Source organism: Coregonus clupeaformis, chromosome 11 (genome assembly GCF_020615455.1).
Source record: "Coregonus clupeaformis isolate EN_2021a chromosome 11, ASM2061545v1, whole genome shotgun sequence".
In the NCBI taxonomy this organism is placed as follows: Eukaryota; Metazoa; Chordata; class Actinopteri; order Salmoniformes; family Salmonidae; genus Coregonus; species Coregonus clupeaformis.
The window spans coordinates 30,722,501-30,745,265 of NC_059202.1; the positions used below are offsets into that span (position 1 = coordinate 30,722,501).

A 22,765-nucleotide genomic window follows, 5' to 3' on the forward strand; every position below is an offset into this window, starting at 1 on the left:
TTGCAAAAGACCATAAGGATTGGACCGTAGAGGACTGGAGTAAGGTCATCTTCTCTGATGAGTCCAATTTTCAGCTTTGCCCGACACCTGGTCGTGTAATGGTTAGACGGAGACCTGGAGAGGCCTACAAGCCACAGTGTCTCGCACCCACTGAAATCTGGTGGAGGATTGGTGATGATCTGGGGGTGCTTCAGCAAGGCTGGAATCGGGCAGATTTGTCTTTGTGAAGAACGCATTAATCAAGCCACGTACAAGGTTATCCTGGAAGAAAACCTGCTTCCTTTTGCTCTGACATTGTTCCCCAACTCTGAGGATTGGTTTTTCCAGCAGGACAATGTGCCATGCCACACACCCAGGTCAATCAAGGTGTGGATGGAGGACCACCAGATCAAGACCCTGTCATGGCCAGCCCAATCTCCAGACCTGAACCCCATTGAAAACTTCTGGAATGTGATCAAAAGGAAGATGGATGGTCACAAGCCATCAAACAAAGCCTAGCTGCTTGAATTTTTGTGCCAGGAGTGGCATAAAGTCAGTCAACAGCAATGTGAAAGACTGGTGGAGAGCATGCCAAAACACATGAAAGCTGTGATTGAAAATCAGGGTTATTCCACCAAATATTGATTGCTGAACTCTTCCGAAGTTAACATTAGTATTGTGTTGTTTAAAAATGAACATGAACTTATTTTCTTTGCATTATTCGAGGTTTGACAACACTGCATCTTTTTTGTTATTTTGACGAGTTGTCATTTTCTGCAAATAAATGCTCTAAATGACAATATTTTTATTTGGAATTTGGGAGAAATGTTGTCAGTAGTTTATACAATAAAACAAAAATGTTATTTTTACCCAAACACATACCTATAAATAGGAAAACCAGAGAAACTGATAATTTTGCAGTGGTCTCTTATTTTTTTCCAGAGCTGTATATACCACCACCCAAAAGGGGACTTGTCTAGTGGAATGGCAATGGGCATGTGCTCGGCACTGGTAGACTCCTATCTGTGAACGTGCCTGCACACACATACACGCACATACACAGACACGTACACTGAGTGTACAAAATATTAGGAACACCTTCCTAATATTGAGTTGCACCCCCTTTTGCCCTCAGAACAGCCTCAATTCGTCGGGGCGTGGACTCTACAAGGTGTCAAAAGCGTTCCAGAGGGATGCTGTCCCATGTTGACTCCAATGCTTCCCACAGTTGTGTCAAGTTGGCTGGATGTCCTGTGGGTGGTGGACCATTCTTGATACACACGGGAAACTGTTAAGCATGAAAACCCAGCAGTGTTGCAGTTTCTGACTCAAACCGTTGCGCCTGGCACCTGCTACCATACCCTTTCAAAGGCACTTAAATATTTTGTCTTGCCCATTCACGCTCTGAATGGCACACATGCACAATCCATGTCTCAATTGTCTCGAGGCTTAAAAATCCTTCTTTAACCTGTCTCCTCCCCTTCATCTAGACTGATTTTGAAGTGGATTTAACATGTGACATCAATAAGGGATCATAGACTGACCAGGTGAATCCAGGTAAAAGCTATGTCATGGAAAGAGCAGGTGTACACTCAAACACAAACACACACACACACACTGGGAAATAATAATACTGCCTGAATTGAACATGCTCTAGCAACCCTACCATGTATAATGTTTGGAGTAATACTAATACATTATACATGGTAGGGTTTCTAGAGCATGTTCAATTCAGGCAGTATTATTATTTCCCAGTGTGTGTGTGTTTGTGTTTGAGTGTACACCTGCTCTTTCCATGACAGGTTATTACCCTACACACACATTTTACCAGCCATCTCTTAACTGTACACCACAATTATACATATACAGTGGGGAAAAAAAGTATTTAGTCAGCCACCAATTGTGCAAGTTCTCCCACTTAAAAAGACGAGAGAGGCCTGTAATTTTCATCATAGGTACACGTCAACTATGACAGACAAATTGAGAATTTCTTTTCCAGAAAATCACATTGTAGGATTTTTAATGAATTTATTTGCAAATTATGGTGGAAAATAAGTATTTGGTCACCTACAAACAAGCAAGATTTCTGGCTCTCACAGACCTGTAACTTCTTCTTTAAGAGGCTCCTCTGTCCTCCACTCGTTACCTGTATTAATGGCACCTGTTTGAACTTGTTATCAGTATAAAAGACACCTGTCCACAACCTCAAACAGTCACACTCCAAACTCCACTATGGCCAAGACCAAAGAGCTGTCAAAGGACACCAGAAACAAAATTGTAGACCTGCACCAGGCTGGGAAGACTGAATCTGCAATAGGTAAGCAGCTTGGTTTGAAGAAATCAACTGTGGGAGCAATTATTAGGAAATGGAAGACATACAAGACCAGTGATAATCTCCCTCGATCTGGGGCTCCACGCAAGATCTCACCCCGTGGGGTCAAAATGATCACAAGAACGGTGAGCAAAAATCCCAGAACCACACGGGGGGACCTAGTGAATGACCTGCAGAGAGCTGGGACCAAAGTAACAAAGCCTACCATCAGTAACACACTACGCCGCCAGGGACTCAAATCCTGCAGTGCAAGACGTGTCCCCCTGCTTAAGCCAGTACATGTCCAGGCCCGTCTGAAGTTTGCTAGAGTGCATTTGGATGATCCAGAAGAGGATTGGGAGAATGTCATATGGTCAGATGAAACCAAAATAGAACTTTTTGGTAAAAACTCAACTCGTCGTGTTTGGAGGACAAAGAATGCTGAGTTGCATCCAAAGAACACCATACCTACTGTGAAGCATGGGGGTGGAAACATCATGCTTTGGGGCTGTTTTTCTGCAAAGGGACCAGGACGACTGATCCGTGTAAAGGAAAGAATGAATGGGGCCATGTATCGTGAGATTGTGAGTGAAAACCTCCTTCCATCAGCAAGGGCATTGAAGATGAAACGTGGCTGGGTCTTTCAGCATGACAATGATCCCAAACACACCGCCCGGGCAACGAAGGAGTGGCTTCGTAAGAAGCATTTCAAGGTCCTGGAGTGGCCTAGCCAGTCTCCAGATCTCAACCCCATAGAAAATCTTTGGAGGGAGTTGAAAGTCCGTGTTGCCCAGCGACAGCCCCAAAACATCACTGCTCTAGAGGAGATCTGCGTGGAGGAATGGGCCAAAATACCAGCAACAGTGTGTGAAAACCTTGTGAAGATTTACAGAAAACGTTTTACCTGTGTCATTGCCAACAAAGGGTATATAACAAAGTATTGAGAAACGTTTGTTATTGACCAAATACTTATTTTCCACCATAATTTGCAAATAAATTCATAAAAAAATCCTACAATGTGATTTTCTGGATTTTTTTTCTCATTTTGTCTGTCATAGTTGACGTGTACCTATGATGAAAATTACAGGCCTCTCTCATCTTTTTAAGTGGGAGAACTTGCACAATTGGTGGCTGACTAAATACTTTTTTTCCCCACTGTATCAGTTGTTTTAAGTAACTGCTTATTCCATTGGTTAGCCTTCTTTATACACTGAACACAAATATAAACGCAACATGTAAAGTGTTGGTCCCATGTTTCATGAGCTGAAATAAAAGATCCCAGAAATGTTCCATACGCACAAAAAGCTTATTTCTCTCAAATGTTGTGCACAAATTGGTTTACATCCCTGTTAGTGAGCATTTCTCCTTTGCCAAGATAATCCATCCACCTGACAGCTGTGGCATATCAAGAAGCTGATTAAACAGCATGATCATTTCTCAGGTGCACCTTGTGCTGGGGACAATAAAAGGCCACTCTAAAATGTGCAGTTTTGTCACTCAACACAATGCCACAGATTTCTCAAGTTTTGAGGGAGCGTGCAGTTGGCATACTGACAGCAGGAATGTCCACCAGAGCTGTTGCCAGTTCATTTCATGTTCATTTCTCTACCATAAGCCAACTCCAACATCGTTTTAGAGAATTTGGCAGTACGTCCAACCGGCCTCACAACTGCAGACCACGTGTATGGCATCATGTGGGCGAGCGGTTAGCTGATGTCAACGTTGTGAACAGAGTGCCCTATGGCGGCGGTGGGGTTATGGTATGGGCAGGCATAAGCTACGGACAACGAGCACAATTGCATTTTATCAATGGCAATTTGAATGCACAGAGATAACGTGACCAGATCCTGAGGCCCATTGTCGTGCCATTCATCCGCTGCGATCACCTCATGTTTTGGCATGATAATGCACGGCCCAATGTCGCAAGGATCTGTACACAATTCCTGGAAGCTGAAAATGTCACAGTTCTTCCATGGCCTGCATATTCACCAAACATGTCACCCATTGAGCATGTTTGGGATGCGCTGGATCGACATGTACAACAGCGTGTTCCAGTTCCCGCCAATATCCAGCAACTTCGCACAGCCATTGAAGAGGAGTGGGACAACATTCCACAGACCACAATCAACAGCCTGATCAACTCTTTGCGAAGGAGATGTGTCGCGTTGCATGAGGCATATGGTGGTTACACCAGATCCTGACTGGTTTTCTGATCGACACCCCTACCTTTATTTTTAAGGTACCTGTGACCAACAGATGTACTGTATATCTGTATTCCCAGTAATATGAAATCCATAGATGAGGGCCTAATGAATTTTATTTCAATTGACTGATTTCCTTGTATGAACTGTAACTCAGTAAAATCTTTGAAATTGTTGCATTTATATTTTTGTTCAATATATAACTAACTACATTTTTGTCATTTAGCAGACGCTCTTATCCAGAGCGACTTACAGGAGCAATTAGGGTTAAGTGCCTTGCTCAATCGACAGATTTTTCACCTAGTCGACTCGGGGATTAGAACCAGCGACCTTTCGGTTACTGGCACAACGCTCTTAACCACTAAGCTACCTGCCGTTCCAACTAGCGAGCGGAGGTGGAGGAGAATGGCTGTTAGCCTTTGATCAGAGAATAGAAGTGAGTAGGAGTGTGTCCTGTTATAATAAAGGAAAAAGTGATCTCTGGGGAAGATAATGTAAAGAGGAGGTGTGTTAATGATGCACACACAATGTACAGAAAGAAACACACAATCCCATGCCACAATGTACAGAAAACACAGGTATGCACAAACACATGCACACTTTTCAGAACATGCTGTGTGCACACACACCTACCTCTATTGCCCGATGGCATGGCTGTCGTCACTGACGCTCCATGTGTTGTTACGAAACAAAAGGCCAAGGTCTCTACAGAGTTCTCTCTCTCTACCATTACTCACGCCTCTCTCAGAAAGGAAGCTGCCTGTTTGCATATAGTGGGTTACTCAGCTCTATTCACTATTTCTGGTAATAGGAGAAAGGGGACGTGGGACATTTGTCTCCTAAAATATCAACTTAACATATTGATTCTGCTTCATGACATGCAAATCAAAACAAATTGTATTTGTCACGTGCCGAATACAACAGGTGTAGACTTTCCCGTGAAATGCTTACTTACGAGCCCTTTCTCAGCAATGCAGAGTTCAAAAGTAAGAAACATTTGCAAAAGAAAATGGTAACACAATAAAATGACAATAAAGAGGATATACAGTGGGGAGAACAAGTATTTGATACACTGCCAATTTTGCAGGTGTTCCTACTTACAAAGCATGTAGAGGTCTGTAATTTTATTTTTTATCCAGAAAATCACATTGTATGATTTTTAAGTAATTAATTTGCATTTTATTGCATGACATAAGTATTTGATCACCTACCAACCAGTAAGAATTCCGGCTCTCACAGACCTGTTAGTTTTTCTTTAAGAAGCCCTCCTGTTCTCCACTCATTACCTGTATTAACTGCACCTGTTTGAACTCGTTACCTGTATGAAAGACACCTGTCCACACACTCAATCAAACAGACTCCAACCTCTCCACAATGGCCAAGACCAGAGAGCTGTGTAAGGACATCAGGGATAAAATTGTAGACCTGCACAAGGCTGGGATGGGCTACAGGACAATAGGCAAGCAGCTTGGTGAGAAGGCAACAACTGTTGGCGCAATTATTAGAAAATGGAAGAAGTTCAAGATGACGGTCAATCACCCTCGTTCTGGGGCTCCATGCAAGATCTCACCTCGTGGGGCATCAATGATCATGAGAAAGGTGAGGGATCAGCCCAGAACTACACGGCAGGACCTGGTCATTGACCTGAAGAGAGCTGGGACCACAGTCTCAAAGAAAACCATTAGTAACACACTACGCCGTGTAGTTCTGGGCTGATGAGATCTTGCATGGAGCCCCAGACCGAGGGTGATTGACCGTCATCTTGAACTTCTTCCATTTTCTAATAATTGCGCCAACAATATGTACAGTTGAAGTTGGAAGTTTACATACACCTTAGCCAAATACATTTAAACTCAGTTTTTCACAATTCCTGACATTTAATCCTAGTAAAAATTCCCTGTTTTAGGTCAGTTAGGATCACCACTTTATTTTAAGAATGTGAAATGTCAGAATAATAGTAGAGAGAATGATTTATTTCAGCTTGTATTTCTTTCATCACATTCCCAGCGGGTCAGAAGTTTACATACACTCAATTAGTATTTGGTAGCATTGCCTTTAAATTGTTTAATTTGGGTCAAACGTTTCAGGTAGCCTTCCACAAGTTTCCCACAATAAGTTGGGTGAATTTTGGCTCATTCCTCCTGACAGAGCTGGTGTGACTGAGTCAGGTTTGTAGGCCTCCTTGCTCGCACACGCCTTTTCAGTTCTGCCCACACATTTTCTATAGGATTGAGGTCAGGGCTTTGTGATGGCCACTCCAATACCTTGACTTTGTTGTCCTTAAGCCATTTTGCCACAACTTTGGAAGTATGCTTGGGGTCATTGTGCATTTGGAAGACCCATTTGCGACCAAGCTTTAACTTCCTGACTGATGTCTTGAGATGTTGCTTCAATATATCCACATAATTTTCCTTCCTCATGATGCCATCAATTTTGTGAAGTGCACCAGTCCCTCCTGCAGCAAAGCACCCCCACAGCATGATGCTGCCACCCCCGTGCTTCACGGTTGGGATGGTGTTCTTCGGCTTGCAAGCAACCCCCTTTTTCCTCCAAACATATAACGATGGTCATTATGGCCAAACCGTTCTATTTTTGTTTCATCAGACCAGAGGACATTTCTCCAAAAAGTACGATCTTTGTCCCCATGTGCAGTTGCAAACCCTAGTCTGGCTTTTTTATGGCGGTTTAGGAGCAGTGGCTTCTTCTTTTGCTGAGCGGCCTTTCAGGTTATGTCGATATAGGACTCGTTTTACTGTGGATATAGATACTTTTGTACCTGTTTCCTCCAGCATCTTCACAAAGTCCTTTGCTGTTGTTCTGGGATTGATTTGCACTTTTTGCACCAAAGTACGTTAATCTCTAGGAGACAGAACGCATCTCCTTCCAGAGCGGTATGACGGCTGCGTGGTCACATGGTGTTTATACTTGCGTACTATTGTTTGTACAGATGAACGTGGTACCTTCAGGCATTTGGAAATTGCTCCCAAGTATGAACCAGACTTGTGGAGGTCTACAATTTTTTTTCTTAGGTCTTGGCTGATTTATTTTGATTTTCCCATGATGTCAAGCAAAGAGGCACTGAGTTTGAAGGTAGGCCTTGAACGTCTTGCTGACGTTGAGGGAGAGGTTGTTGTCCTGGTACCACACTGCCAGGTCTCTGTCCTCCTCCCTATAGGCTGTCTCATCGTTGTCGGTGATCAGGCCTACCACTGTCGCGTCGTCGGCAAACTTAATGATGGTGTTGGAGTTGTGCGCAGCCACGCAGTCATGGGTCAACGGGGAGTACAGGAGAGGACTAAGCACGCACCACTGAGGGGCCCGCGTGTTGAGGGTCAGCGTGGTGAATGTGTTGTTGCCTACCCTCACCATCTGGGGGCGGCCCGTCATGAAGTCCATTATCCAGTTGCAGAGGGAGGTGTTCAGTCCCAGGATCCTTAGATTAGTGATGAGCTTGGAGGGCACTATGGTGTTGAACGCTGAGCTGTAGGAGATGTAGTGATGACATACTGCAGTGAGGATGACAATGAAGAATTCCTTGGTCAATTGTCATGACACATCCCTCAATTGCTGTGCATTGCAGCTCTGCTTCTGTCCTCAAACCACACTCTTATAGTCTGCCCACTTCAGAGCAAACCACGCCTGGCTGCAAAGACTTTGTCAACTTTGTCAGTTGGTTGTCCTGTATTTAGACCAATGCGAAGAGAAAGTAGGTTTTGGCTTCACAGCTGGCTTGATGAGTAGGCTATTTAGACTCTGCTAACAAGTCTCTTTATCTCTGTACTGTACAGAGGGACAGTAGTTGAGTATTTCCATGTAAAATTACTATGATCGTAATGGATGACAGGGAGTCTCGTTATTATGTAACACTTAAAAGGCCTGCGCTCTTGGGGGAGACCAGCTGATGATTATTATAACCATTATTTTGACAAGGAAATCATACTGAGACTAGGGTCTCTTTTTCAGATGAGCCCTGCATAAAGACATCAAACATATATACAACATATACAGTGGCTTGCGAAAGTATTCACCCCCCTTGGCATTTTTCCTATTTTGTTGTCTTACAACCTGGAATTAAAATTGATTTTTTGGGGGTTTGTATCATTTGATTTACACGACATGCCTACCACTTTGAAGATGCAAAATATTTTTTGTGTGTGAAACAAACAAGAAATAAGACAAAAAAAACAGAACTTGAGCGTGCATAACTATTCACCCCCCCAAAGTCAATACTTTGTAGAGCCACCTTTCGCAGCAATTACAGCTGCAAGTCTCTTGGGGTATGGCTCTATAAGCTTGGCACATTTTTGCCCATTCTTCAAAGCAAAACTGCTCCAGCTCCTTCAAATTGAATGGGTTCCACTGGTGTACAGCAATCTTTAAGTCATACCACAGATTCTCAATTGGATTGAGGTCTGGGCTTTGACTAGGCCATTCCAAGACATTTAAATGTTTCCCCATAAACCACTCGAGTGTTGCTTTAGCAGTATGCTTAGGGTCATTGTCCTGCTGGAAGGTGAACCTCCATCCCAGTCTCAAATCTCTGGAAGACTGAAACAGGTTTCCCTCAAGAATTTCCCTGTATTTAGCGCCATCCATCATTCCTTCAATTCTGACCAGTTTCCCAGTCCCTGCCAATGAAAAACATTGTGTTCTCGGGGTGATGAGAGGTATTGGGTTTGCGCCAGACATAGCATTTTCCTTGATGGCCAAAAAGCTCAATTTTAGTCTCATCTGACCAGAGTACCTTCTTCCATATGTTTGGGGAGTCTCCCACATGGCTTTTGGCGAACACCAAATGTGTTAGCTTTTTTTTTTCTTGAAGCAATGGCTTTTTTTCTGGCCACTCTTCCGTAAAGCCCAGCTCTGTGGAGTGTACGGCTTAAAGTGGTCTATGGACAGATACTCCAATCTCCGCTGTGGAGCTTTGCAGTTCCTTAAGGGTTCTCATTGGTCTCTTTGTTGCCTCTCTGATTAATGCCCTCCTTGCCTGGTCCGTGAGTTTTGGTGAGCGGCCCTCTCTTGGCAGGTTTGTTGCGGTGCCATATTCTTTCCATTTTTTAATAATGGATTTAATGGTGCTCCGTGGGATGTTCAAAGTTTCAGATATTTTTTTATAACCCAACCCTGATCTGTACTTCTCCACAACTTTGTCCCTTTCTGAACAGGTGTATATATACTGAGATCATGTGACAGATCATGTGACACTTAGATTGCACACAGGTGGACTTTATTTAACTAATTATGTGACTTCTGAAGGTAATTGGTTGCACCAGATCTTATTTAGGGGCTTCATAGCAAAGGGTGTGAATACATATGCACGCAACACTTTTCCGTTATTTATTTTTTTGAATTATTTGAAACAAGTTATTGTTTTCATTTCACTTCACCAATTTGGACTATTTTGTGTATGTCCATTACATGAAATCCAAATAAAAATCCATTTAAATTACAGGTTGTCATGCAACAAAATAGGAAAAACGCCTTGGGGGAGGAATACTTTTGCAAGGCACTGTACTTTGAGTATACCAAACATTAAGGAACACCCAGTGGTGGAAAAAGTACCCAATTGTCATACAGATACCTTAATAGAAAATGACTCAAGTAAAAGTAAAAGTCACCCAGTAAAATACTGCCTGAGTAAAAGTCTAAAACTATTTGGTTTGAAATATACTTAAGTATCAAAAGTAAATGTAATTGCTAAAATATACTTAAGTATCAAAAGTAAAAGTATAAATCATTTCAAAGTCCTCATATTAAGCAAACCAGACAGCACCATTTTCTTGTTGTTTTTTATATACGAATAGCCAGGGGCACACTCCAACACTCAGACATAATTTACAAACGAAGCATTTGTGTTTAGTGAGTCCGCCAGATCAGAGGCGGTAGGGATGACCAGGGATGTTCTCTTGATAAATGTGTGAATTGGACAATTTTCCTGTCCTGCTAAGCATTCAAAATGTAACGGGTACTTTTGGGTCTTAGGAAAAGGAACAATATTTTCTTCAGGAATGTAGTAAAGTAAAAGTAAAAGTTGTAAAAAATATAAATAGTAAAGTAAAGTACAGACACCAAAAAAAAACGACTTAAGTAGTACTTTAAAGTATTTTTACTTAAGTACTTTACACCACTGGGAACACCTTCCTAATATTGATATGCACCCTACAGAACAGCCTCAATTTGTCAGGGCATGAACTCTACAAGGTGTCAAAAGCATTCCACAGGGATGCTGGCCCATGTTGACTCCAATGCTTCCCACAGTTGTGTCAAGTTGGCTGGATGTCCTTTGGGTGGTGGACCATTATTGATGCACACGGGAAACTGTTGAGCGTGAAAAACCCAGCAGTGTTGCAGTTCTTGAAACAAACCGGTGTGCCTGGCACCTACTACCATACCCCATTCAAAGGCACTTAAATATTTTGTCTTGCCCATTCACCCTCTGATTGGCACACATACACAATCCATGTCTCAATTGTCTCAAGACTTAAAAATCCTTCTTTAACCTGTCTCCACCCCTTCATGTACACTGATTGAAGTGGATTTAACAAGTGACATCAATAAGGGCTCATAGCTTTCACCTAGATTCACCTGGTCATTCTATGTCATGGAAAGAGCAGGTGTTCGTAATGTTTTGTACACTCAGTGTAGAATCAATGTGGTAAGCAAAATGAAAAAAATATGGTTTTCATACTCAGTGTATATAAACGCAAAATTAGCTGCAGAAAGAAAGAAATAGCTTAATGTAGATATGTCCACAATGAAAGGTATTTAAACAATAAAGAGATAGGGGCCTAAAACAAAAAACTAATTGTCTCTTCAAAATCAGTGTTGCATTTTAATGTATAACCAATCTTTGTGTGGTTTCAGCTGGGTGAGGAAGAAACACCCTGCCACGGAGCCTCCGGTGCCAATGCCCCCCAGTGCTGACCGGAGGGACGCGTGGCGTAGCATGACCGTACTGCCTTACCTGGAGCACCTGCACGGCTACGCCGACCAGGATGACGAGGATGATGATGAACTCTTCAATGGAGCTAGAGACATCATCTACTCTCAGGGTTTCACTATGCCAGGTGAGATACAGAGATATGGAGGGAGAGAAGGATGGAGAGATGATGTAATAGAGTGATATTTATAAAGACTAGGAGAAGGATGATGACAAGCTGTTCTATGGAGAAAACAACATTTCCTCTCAGGGTTTTGCTATGCAAGGTGATGGAGGGAGAGGGAGATGGAGAGATGTTGGGGTGGAGAGTAAAGGTTATTGGGAGAGAGAGGATGTTTAAAATATGAACACCACATTAAACAGCAGTATTGCGTTAGCTGGTGTTATTTTATGCTTACTTCAGTCTAGACATGCTATTTGTTTCCCAACATTTTTCACCTGAAGGGAGGAATGCAGTAAATCAAGTCCCTCCACCCCCTCTCTTCTTACTCCCACTCTACTTCCAAACACACACACACACCACCCACCATCTACCGCTCTCTCAGCGTCAGCCACCTTTGTCCACAAACACACAGAGAGACACACAAAGGGAAGGGGGTGGCTTCTCTCTAGCCTGTTTAATAATTTAGTCATCTCTGGGTAGACAGTAATGGGATGTGATTGTCTTGGACTGATGCGCTGTGCTCCCTGCTTCTATTTTAAAAGAAGTGATGGTTGTGTGGACTTCCCTCTGTTCTGTCTCCAGTGGGTTTTTCCTCTTTTCCTCCAGTCTTTGTCTCTTGTCATAATAATCTGATGTTGCCAATAGTGCAGGAGAGGAGACAGCCAGGCCTGGTGGAGCCAATGAGATGCTGCTGATATTGTGCAGCACTACGACCTACATTTACATTTACGTCATTTAGCAGACGCTCTTATCCAGAGCGACTTACATAATTTTTTTTCATACCCCCTGTGGGAATCGAACCCACAACCCTGGCGTTGCAAACACCATGCTCTATCAACTGAGCTACATCCCTGCCGGCCATTCCCTCCCCTACCCTGGACGACGCTGGGCCAATTGCGCGCCGCCCCATGGGTCTCCCGGTCACGGCCGGCGGCGACAGAGCCTGGATTCGAACCAGGATCTCTAGTGGCACAGCTAGCACTGCGATGCAGTGCCTTAGACCACTGCGCCACTCAGGAGACACACAGGGGACCCACACTATGACAAATGTTTTGTGTTTTCTTTAGGATAAAAAAAAAATATATATATATATATTTGAATGACAAAAAACTTTTTGCCATGGATGTCAGTTAGCCTTCTGTAGTGGTGTCATCAACACTACAGGGTTATGTCATGCGTCAGAGGCCACATCCTCTGACCAAAGTCTTACTCACTTCTCCCGGACCCTTTTTCCTTCGAATGGATTGGATTGTTATCTCTTTGTGTGTGTGTGTGTGTGTGTCCCGGTGTGTCCATCTCTCCAGAGGATCAGGCTGCTGTCTGTCAGTCTGTCTGTGATTGCATCAGCCTAGTGCGTATGTGGGCTGGCAGCCACTATGGACCAGTGAGTCACTTTGCCCACGCTGAGAATAGTGATTGAACAAGGTCATAGCTGATAGGAGAGGAGTCTGGAGGAGGAGGGAGCAGAGCAGGTGAAGTTGAGTACGTCAGGCTCAGAGAATGTCCATGGACTTGGTCATTGGGTTCATTTCTACTTTCATTGGTAGAACTCATTTCTTTCTCTAATCATACGGTCAACTTCTCTCTTAGTAACACAATGCAGATGCTGTGATGTGCTCGCCTGGACTTTCACATGATAGCTGTATCTGATTCATTATATTTGATGACATTGGCACCAGCATTGTTTTTTATTCTAGCTAACATTGTTGAATGTGATAGACTTGAATAGCTGTAGTTGTGGCCTGAAGGTAAATGTAAATGTAAATGTAAGGTAGACTTATATTGTAACATTAAGGTGCTAGAAGCACTCAATGTTATGTCCTCACCTGCCTTGGCTAATTACTGTATGCTGTTGGTGTCATGGCTCTGGTTAGAGACACATTATAGTCATTCTTGGCCCACTGCTAAAGCCCTAGGCACTGGCTGTGATGTAGGGTACACTACACAGAAAACAATGTATTTCAAGGCTATAGCCTACTACGCGCTTCAGAACCTCAAAACGACAAGGATCCAGTATTGAATGAATACAAAAAGCACATTAAGCATTTGATATCAAAAGATAAAATCGAAAAGGTGACAGATTAGATTCCTAGATGCCATACAATCTGAAATCAGATTCTTCCTGTGTCCCTGTAATCTTCTGATTTTTCACTGATAGCAGTACATTTGATAGATGCCATGATAAGACCATACAGCTACTTGCCTGTTTTGCCTGTATTCTAGTGGGTTAGTTTTGGGTTCATTTGCACATTTTTCCTGTTGACTACCTGAGTCATCATATAAAAGATTTCCCAAACTGCCTCCGCTCTGATAACACAGTGAAGTTCAAAATCAACACTCATTCAATCATTCCTAGTTATTCTGTCTTGACCTATATGAGAGATAAGAAGTGATGGAAATTGTTTTTATTATATTAGCTTTCAAGTAGATTACATTATTCATCTTTCCGCAAAATAGTTTTATGAGCTTGCTTGAACTGTGATAACATGTCCAATCTGGCCTTACCCAATTACACGAGGACAACATGGAGAGAGACTATCTATCATACATTTCTTCACAGCTGCTGCGCATGTGTTGCCAATGATTTCTATGTTGGGGGAAAATGTAATTCCGACCATGTACTGCGCCTCCTTACACACGTAAACCCCTTAGGAATTCTAAAATCGCTTAAGAATGCTTCAGCGAAATGAGAAAGAGAGAGAGAGACAGAAAGAGAGAGAGACAGAGCGTGTGAGAGAGAGAGAGAGAGAGAGAGTGAGAGAGCGTGTTAGAGAGAGATTAATGGAGGAATGATGAAGAATACGGGACTGTGTGGTGTGCATTATAGGAGGCTCAGACTGGGGAGAAAGTGCGCAGACTGACAGCAGCAAGGGAAAATGAAAGGATAGTGGATATAATTTCACAAATATGATTAGTTTTTTCCGATTTGATTCACCGCTGCTTCCGCTGTTGGGCGGTCTGTGGAAGGTATTTTGTGAAATTATACCCACTATCCTTTCATTTTTCCCTTGCTGCCGTCAGTCTGTTGTGTTTGCTCTCTGTGCCATGCTGAGGCTGTTAAAACGTATAGAATAGAGCTTAAAAATTGTAGGAATCACACAATAATTTGTAGTAGCGTGGCTTTGTAGGGCAATGCCTGGTGGGAGGCTGATTTGTGAGAAAGATGAACAACAGTGTGAGTATGTAGAAGTCTGGTAGAAATGTGCAAATTCAATTGAGTTTAAATTTGTTCATATAGTAATCTATTTTCCAGCGCACCTTCTCCCCAGTCTGAGCCTCCTATACTGCACACAACACAGTCCCGTATTCTTCATCATTCCTCCATTAATCTCTCTCTTACACGCTCTCTCACTCTCTCTCTCTCTCTTGCTCTCACAGGCTCTTTCTCTCTCTCTCTTGCTCTCACACACTCTCTCTCTCTCGCTCTCACATGCTCTCTCTATCTCGCTCTCACACGCTCTCTCGCTCTCTCACACGCTCTCTCTCTCTCTCTTTCTGTCTCTCTCTCTCTTTCTCATTCTGCTGAAGGCTGAAGCATTCTTAAGCAATTTTAGAATTCCTAAGGGGTTTATATGTGTGTAAGGAGGCGCAGTACATGGTCGCTACTTATCTAGGAACTAGAAACCACCCCAGCACCACCAACTCTTACTGTGCAACAATGCATCCCACTATAGAGGGAGCCATAGCTTGACTGCATTAGAGCGGTGAGGTGTTTTTGAGAAAGAGAGGCCTGTGGTGTATTTGACGTTAAACATCCTGGTTTTGACCCCCGTATCAGCCTTTCTTGCTCAGTTTGTGCCCACACACCACCACCACTTATTTCAATGATTTCCGGAAACATACATTCCCCCCTCCCTCCCTCCGCTCGCCGGCTCCACAAGCAGCAGTTAGAAATTCCTGATTAGAGAGTAGCGAGGGTTTAAGTTGCCATGGCAACTGGGTGAGTCTTCCCACTGCAGTCAGTTTAGTCACACTTGCACTGTATATCCCCCCCCTCTTCCTCTGCTTCCTTCTCTCCCTCCTTTCCTCCCTCTCTCTCTGCTCTGACACCATATGATTCTACCTGTTCTTTTGTCACCTTTGCTGTCGTCAAAGAGGGGGTGACAGATGCAGGTCTTTACAGGTCAGCCACTGTTAGATTCGTGAGTAAAGGATGGTAGAGCGTCGCTGTGAGGGGGAGTTTGATGAGGGCAACCCGAGTGTCGATGTGCTGCCTTGGATTACTTATTTATGGCCCAGGCTAATCAGTAAGCCCAGTGTCGACAGCTTCACAGGGGGGTTAAAGGAAGAGAGAGCGTGCCCAGACAGACTTCATTTAGCTGGTCTTCATTTGCTGAGAATGCCCAGAGCACTTGGATTTCTGATTTAACAAGTCTAATAATGTGCGGATGTACATTTTGGTTAATTATGGGGATGATTGTCGTTATGAGTGTGGCTTTAGTCATCTGGTGCTTTGTGAACCTGTGTGTTCACATCAGGGCGACCTCATCAAATCATGACTCATTATTATTATTATTATTATTATTATTATTAATGTCATCTAGTTTTGTTTTAGACAATTGATGTGTTTTATTTTCCTATTTCAACTTGGTATATTTTACTTACCTGTTAGACCCTTTGTAATCTTGGTTCCTCAAGCAACAGATCACTGACAGATGTAACATGTTCTGCTCTCTATAATGAAGCGAAACAAGCTGCTTATTGCTGACGCTGTAACTACTTCTTCTACTCGCTATACTACTCTGTTTTCTGCTAGCCCACCACCACCCCAGCCTGCACCTGTTTGGCTGTGCTTTTGTTCTCGTCAGGGGGATTGGTATATATCTCGATCAGTGCCTGTAGTTGTTTAATAACGGTAATAATTGATGCATTGCTCTGGCAGTGAGCTCCCCTGAAGGAGCAGAGCCTAACGCCAAGACCACATGTATTGTCATCTAATACGTGGGTTTCCTGTCTGAAGTTCTATTGTTGAACAGCTTCAGTTTGGATCAGCTACTCTACACTAGGGGACGGTTTACCGGGACACAGAAGCCTAGTCTTGGACTAAAAAACACTTTCAATGAAGAATCTCAATTGAACAGAATCTTTAGGTTAGGACTAGTCTTAATCTGTGTCCGGGAAACTGGCCCTAGATGTAGATACAGTGGCTTGCGAAAGTATTCACCCCCCTTGGCATTTTTCCTATTTTGTTGCCTTACAACCTGGAATTAAAATGGATTTTTTGGGGGTTTGTATCATTTATACAACATGCCTACCACTTTGAAGATGCAAAATATTTCTTATTTTGAAACAAAAAAGAAATAAGACAAAAAAACTTCAGCGTGCATAACTATTCACCCCCCGCAAAGTCAATACTTTGTCGAGCCACCTTTTGCAGCCATAACAGTTGCAAGTCTCTTGGGGTATGTCTCTATAAGCTTGGCACATCTAGTCACTGGGATCTTTGCCCATTCTTCAAGGCAAGACTGCTCCAGCTCCTTCAAGTTGGATGGGTTCCACTGGTGTACAGCAATCTTTAAGTCACACCACAGATTCTCAATTCTTAAACCACTCGAGTGTTGCTATAACAGTATGCTTAGGGTCATTGTCCTGCTGGAAGGTAAACCTCCGTCCCAGTCTCAAATCTCTGGAAGACTGAAACGGGTTTTCCTCAAGAATATCCCTGTATTTAGCGCTATCCATCATTCCTTCAATTCTGACCAGTTTCCCAGTCCCTGCCGATGAAAAACATCCCCACAGCATGATGCTGCCACCACCATGCTTCACTGTGGGGATGGTGTTCTCGGGGTGATGAGAGGTGTTGGGTTTGCGCCAGACATATCGTTTTCCTTGATGGCCAAAAAGCTCAATTTTAGTCTCATCTGACCAGAGTACCTTCTTCCATATGTTTGGGGAGTCTCCCACATGCCTTTTGGCGAACACCAATGTCTTTTTTCTGGCCACTCTTCCGTAAAGCCCAGCTCTGTGGAGTGTACGGCTTAAAGTGGTCCTATGGACAGATACTCCAATCTCCGCTGTGGAGCTTTACATCTCCTTCAGGGTTATCTTTGGTCTGTGAGTTTTGGTGGGCGGCCCTCTCTTGGCAGGTTTGTTGCGGTGCCATATTCTTTCCATTTTTTAATAATGGATTTAATGGTGCTCCGTGGGATGTTCAAAGTTTCGGATATTTTCTTATAACCCAACCCTGATCTGTACTTCTCCACAACTTTGTCCCTGACCTGTTTGGAGAGCTCCTTGGTCTTCATGGTGCCGCTTGCTTGGTGGTGCCCCTTGCTTAGTGGTGTTGCAGACTCTGGGGCCTTTCAGAACAGGTGTATATATACTGAGATCATGTGACAGATCATGTGATACTTAGATTGCACACATGTGGACTTTATTTAACTAATTATGTGACTTCTGAAGGTAATTGGTTACACCAGATCTTATTTAGGGGCTTCATAGCAAAGGGGGTGAATACATATGCACTTACCACTTTTCCGTTATTTTTTTAATTTCACTTCACCAATTTTAACTATTTTGTGTATGTCCATTACATGAAATCCAAATAAAAATCAATTTAAATTACAGGTTGTAATGCAACAAAATAGGAAAAACGCCAAGGGGGATGAATACTTTTGCAAGGCACTGTAGCTGTGCTCTGTGCTAGTGGTTATACTGTTTGCTACTGGAGGGTTTGATTTCGTGAGTGTTTCTTTTTACTTCAGAAGTACTGTATCAGCTGTAAATGAAGCAGGCTGTTTTGGGTTGTGCTTTCACACGGTGAAGAGCACAGAAATACCATGAAACACTGTGAAATGAAATATATTTATTATCTTAGCGAGACATTTTAATTTTCAGCGACAGTTCATGTGTGAATGTGCATTTTCTTGTAAGCGTTTGTGAATGCAGCGTTTGATTTCTATGCAAAATCAAATCGAATCAAATTGTATTTGTCACATGCGCCGAATATAACAGGTGTAGACCTTACAGTGAAATGCTTAATTACAAGCCCTTAACCAACAACACAGTTTTAAGAAAGAATACCAAAACAAATCACAAAAAATACGATATAAAATAATACTAAATAAAAGTAACAAATAATTAAAGAGCAGCAGTAAAATAACAGTAGGGAGGCTATATACAGGGGGTACCAGTACAGAGTCAATGTGCGGGGGCACCGGTTAGTCGAGGTAATTGAGGTAATATGTACATGTGGGTAGAGTAAAAGTGACTATGCATAAATAATAAACAGAGTAGCAGCAGCGTAAAAGAGGGGGGTGGGGTGTGGTGGGGGGGGGGCAATGCAAATAGTCCGGGTAGCCATGATTAGCTGTTCAGGAGTCTTATGGCTTGGGGGTAGAAGCTGTTTAGAAGCCTCTTGGACCTAGACTTGGCACTCCGGTACCGCTTGCCGTGCAGGAAGCTTGACCCCAGTGATGTACTGGGCCGTACGCACTACCCTCGAGCAGTTGCCATACCAGGCAGTGATGCAACCAGTCAGGATGCTCTCGATGGTGCAGCTGTAGAACCTTTTGAGGATCTTAGAAATGACCCTGATCAGTCAAATGCGCCTGTCATCAACCATCTCTGTAAAAATTTAAACCGCAGAAGCACAAGTTAAAAATAGGTTTACATTTAGAAAGTCTCCCAGCACTTTCTGTCTTCTACAAATTGTTGTTCAAGGCTGCTCTTTGCTCACCTCCCTCATTATCTTGGTCACTCTGACCTGTTTCTAACAGTGTGTGGAGGTGAGCAGGAAAAAGTTCCTTCTACTAGACACAGTATCTGATACAGATCTAATATCAATTTGTCATTTCCCCCTAATGGTTTGGGGGAGTAAGCTGATCCTAGATCTGTGCATAAAGCCGACTTCTACCCGGAGTCTAACAAGATGGCTGACAGCATACTGTATGTTTCTCTGGTGAGCCATCTCAGACCGCTGACCTCTAACCCCTGTCTCTCTTTGTCCTCTCCCCAGGACGGGTGCATGAGGACGGGCTGGAGCAGAACGGGCACCGGGGGGGGTGTGTGGGGCCAGGGCTGGGGCTCAGGACCCTGTGTGTGAACGGCACAGACACAGAGAAAGACCAGGACCACTACCCAACCACCAGCAGAACCAGGTCCCGATCAGAACGCCTCTCCAGCTCCTCCTCCAACCCCTCACGCAAAGGAGTGTCCACCTACAGCCGCATCCGCAAGCTGTCCAACTGTAAGCAGCAGTGAGAGCAGCCCCCAGACCCCTGGCCCTGAACACACACTGGACAGGTGAGGAGAAGGAGTAGTCATACAGGACACCTGTACAATGTTGTGGTCTACATCTTAGTGTATGGAGACACCCTTTGGAGCTGATCCTGTGACCTTGAGAGAATAATTCTACTTAATCCAACTGAGATGTTGTCTTATCTGAGATGTTCTCTTATCTGAGATCCTTAATAAATACAAATGCAAGGATGAACTGATCCCTTGATCCCCTACTGAAACATACAGCTAATTGAAAATGTATGCCCCCCAACATATCAAGGAAATAAGATTGTGGTTAAGTCTGCCTGGTGTAATTATCCATGAGTGCCTTGATTTCTTTCTTCCGAGCCGCTCTCAATGTAAACAACAGCACAGAAGAGTCTGAGTGTAATTATGAAGCCAAATAGAACAGTGGAGTGGTGCTGCCTGGGTCTCCAGGGAGGGAGAGGCAGGCTGGTTTGGTGGAGAGCCTGGATGGAGGGTGCTGAAGAGGGGTGGGGGAGGCTGGAAGAGCCCAGACTGACGCTAATGCTCTGTATGGATGGAGAGGAGCGGAAGAGGAGAGGACAGGAGGAGTGTGGGGGGACTACGTGGAAGGGAGATGCAGCATATTCAGCTTTTTCTAGGGTTTTCTCTTCTCTCCCTCTCTTTTTCTATATATTTTCTCTCTCTGTCTGCCCTTTTGTTTTTCTCTCTTTCCCTCGCTCCGTGTTCCCCCTGTGGCACCTGCTTATTCATGTGAATTCCTCTCTTTCTTCCTCTCTCACTCCTCTTTCTTAAAATCCCTCCATCTCTTTTTATGAGTCATTCCTGAGTACAAGCTCTGACTCTTTAACAAACTCCCCCTGCCTCACTCCTCACATTCCTCTTTCTGAAGGAGAAATGAAGGATCCCATCACGTGCTGCTGTACTCCTGCCTGGTTAACAGGCTCATACAAATCCATTGTGTTCGAACACAAATACCCTCACACCATCTCCCGAGCCAATAAGGGATTCTGATGCTGATTGAAGAATACTTCTGACAAGAACATTCCTTCCTAACCCACATGTTTTTGGCCATTTTATCATAATTTACAGCATTGTGATGGTGCTATATGAAAATAACTATTTGTCAGACTATTTGTTCAAAATAATGAGTTAAAATAAAATAGACCTGAGAACTAATTTCATTGTCATATTTTAAATGCCACATCATCTACAGTACTGTATGTAATTGAGTGTGACTGATAAGATGACATCATCTCCAACTTATTGTTTTTTGCCGTCAGTCACATGGATGGATCTGGGACCACAGCTAATCAGTGAGAAATGGAGTAGCTGTCCAATAGCAGCAACTAGCTGAGCGGCATCCTTTCTGCGATATAGGCATGCAGGCATCTCCCACGCATTCTGCCGAGGGGGAGTGGGGGATCACTCCTCCACAGCATCATCCCAGAGACACAGAGAATACTGAGAAGCCTTTTCACAATAAGGGAGAGAAGGGTGGAATGTAGGATGTGGTGGGGGAGGAGCAGGGGACACCATCCAATCTATATTAGTTTGTGCAATGAATGACTCACAGCCCGGCTGAGACTGGGCGTAATGGACTGGACAGGATATTGTGTTTGGTAAAAGTTGGGCCGATCTAGGTCCTGGCTGCAGTCTGGAGTCCAGCAGATTCCAGCAGTAACAGCCTGCTGCCTGGTTGGTTCACAGAGGGAAATCCTCCACATCTGTCTCTGCATGTCACGCTGGCTGATTCTGTGTGGGCGTCATCCCACTCACTGTGAGTGGCCACAGTGAGAAGGGCTGGAGAGATACAGATGCAGGACACTATCCATAAAACCTTGGTTCTATTGGTCTTATAGACTGTAATACTATGTGAATCCACCATTATTCAGCGATCTCTAACTGTACTGTGTAAATGTTAAATGACTGATTGAGTAATACTGTAAAAGTCTGGAGCTAATTGTGTGTTTTGATTCCCTCGTAGGTCTGTGTTCTCTAATTCCCTGGTCCCTGACGTTGGGGAGATGAATGTTTTGACAGCCTGGTCTGCAGGATGCGATAGCAGGACATGATGCGCTACAGTGGTTTGTTTCCCTTGATCTGCCTGTCTGAAGACTGACAACATGACGATGATGAGGATGATGATAATGATGCAAGAGTGAAGCACCAGAGTGAAATGGAGAAGAAGCGGGTAAGAGGACTAGGACTACCCCCTCTGCAAATCACATACTGGGACTCCCCCCTCCCTCTCCCTGTATTAATGTAGCTCGTTTTAGACTACTACACTGTTTATCCTACAGTTACTCTGTATTAAAGCGCACATTGTGGTGTGTATTGAATGACATTGATCATTTCAATAAACAACAATATTGGTAATAATAATGATCATAAATAAAATGCATAAACTGCATGCTATGCAGGCTAAAGGAAAGGGATCTATAGACAAGCCAAGCATACATAACTATTCAAGAATGTCTTGGCTTGGTTTTGAATTTTGCGTCTGGGTTTTGTTTTGGTGTTTTATTCCCCACGATATGTTTTTCATTATTATTTCTATAAAACGCACCCCAACCTCACCAGCTGTGTTTGTTCAGTGATTTCTCTTTGTTAGTGGCTGTGTTGTACATTTCTCTTGTCAATCAAACAATAGGCAGTTTGAAACTTTATAACCTCGTCCCCAGGCTCAATTGCTAGATTCAGAGAGAGAGAGAGAGAGCTAACTGATGGGCGAGATTACAAACGTTATGACATTTCACTGACATAAATTCATTTGGTCTGCTTTTCACTTCTCCAGATTCTTTAAAGAACAGCTGTATTTGTTTACACGAGTGTGCTGTTTACACGAGTCAACCCTGCAGGCTGCTCTAGAACCACAGCACTATACTGCAGATCGCTTCACCTTGACTTTGATGTATTATCCTTATGGGTCTATTGGCTGGTGGGAGGGTTGGCTGCAGCCTACT

The 22,765-nt window shown here is 43.5% G+C and overlaps 1 protein-coding gene across 1 annotated transcript in view; it reads left to right on the forward strand.

The window, feature by feature from the left end:
- LOC121576759 (serine/threonine-protein kinase STK11) overlaps window positions 1-22,378 on the forward strand; it is a 50,044-nt gene extending 27,666 nt beyond the window's left edge. The window contains exons 9-11 of the mRNA XM_041890190.2: window positions 11,356-11,558; window positions 19,552-19,838; window positions 21,787-22,378. Coding sequence (XP_041746124.1) covers window positions 11,356-11,558; window positions 19,552-19,796 — 448 coding nt within the window. The 3' untranslated portion in view covers window positions 19,797-19,838; window positions 21,787-22,378. The remainder of the gene's footprint in view (window positions 1-11,355; window positions 11,559-19,551; window positions 19,839-21,786) is intronic.
- The last annotated feature ends 387 nt before the right edge of the window (window positions 22,379-22,765 follow it).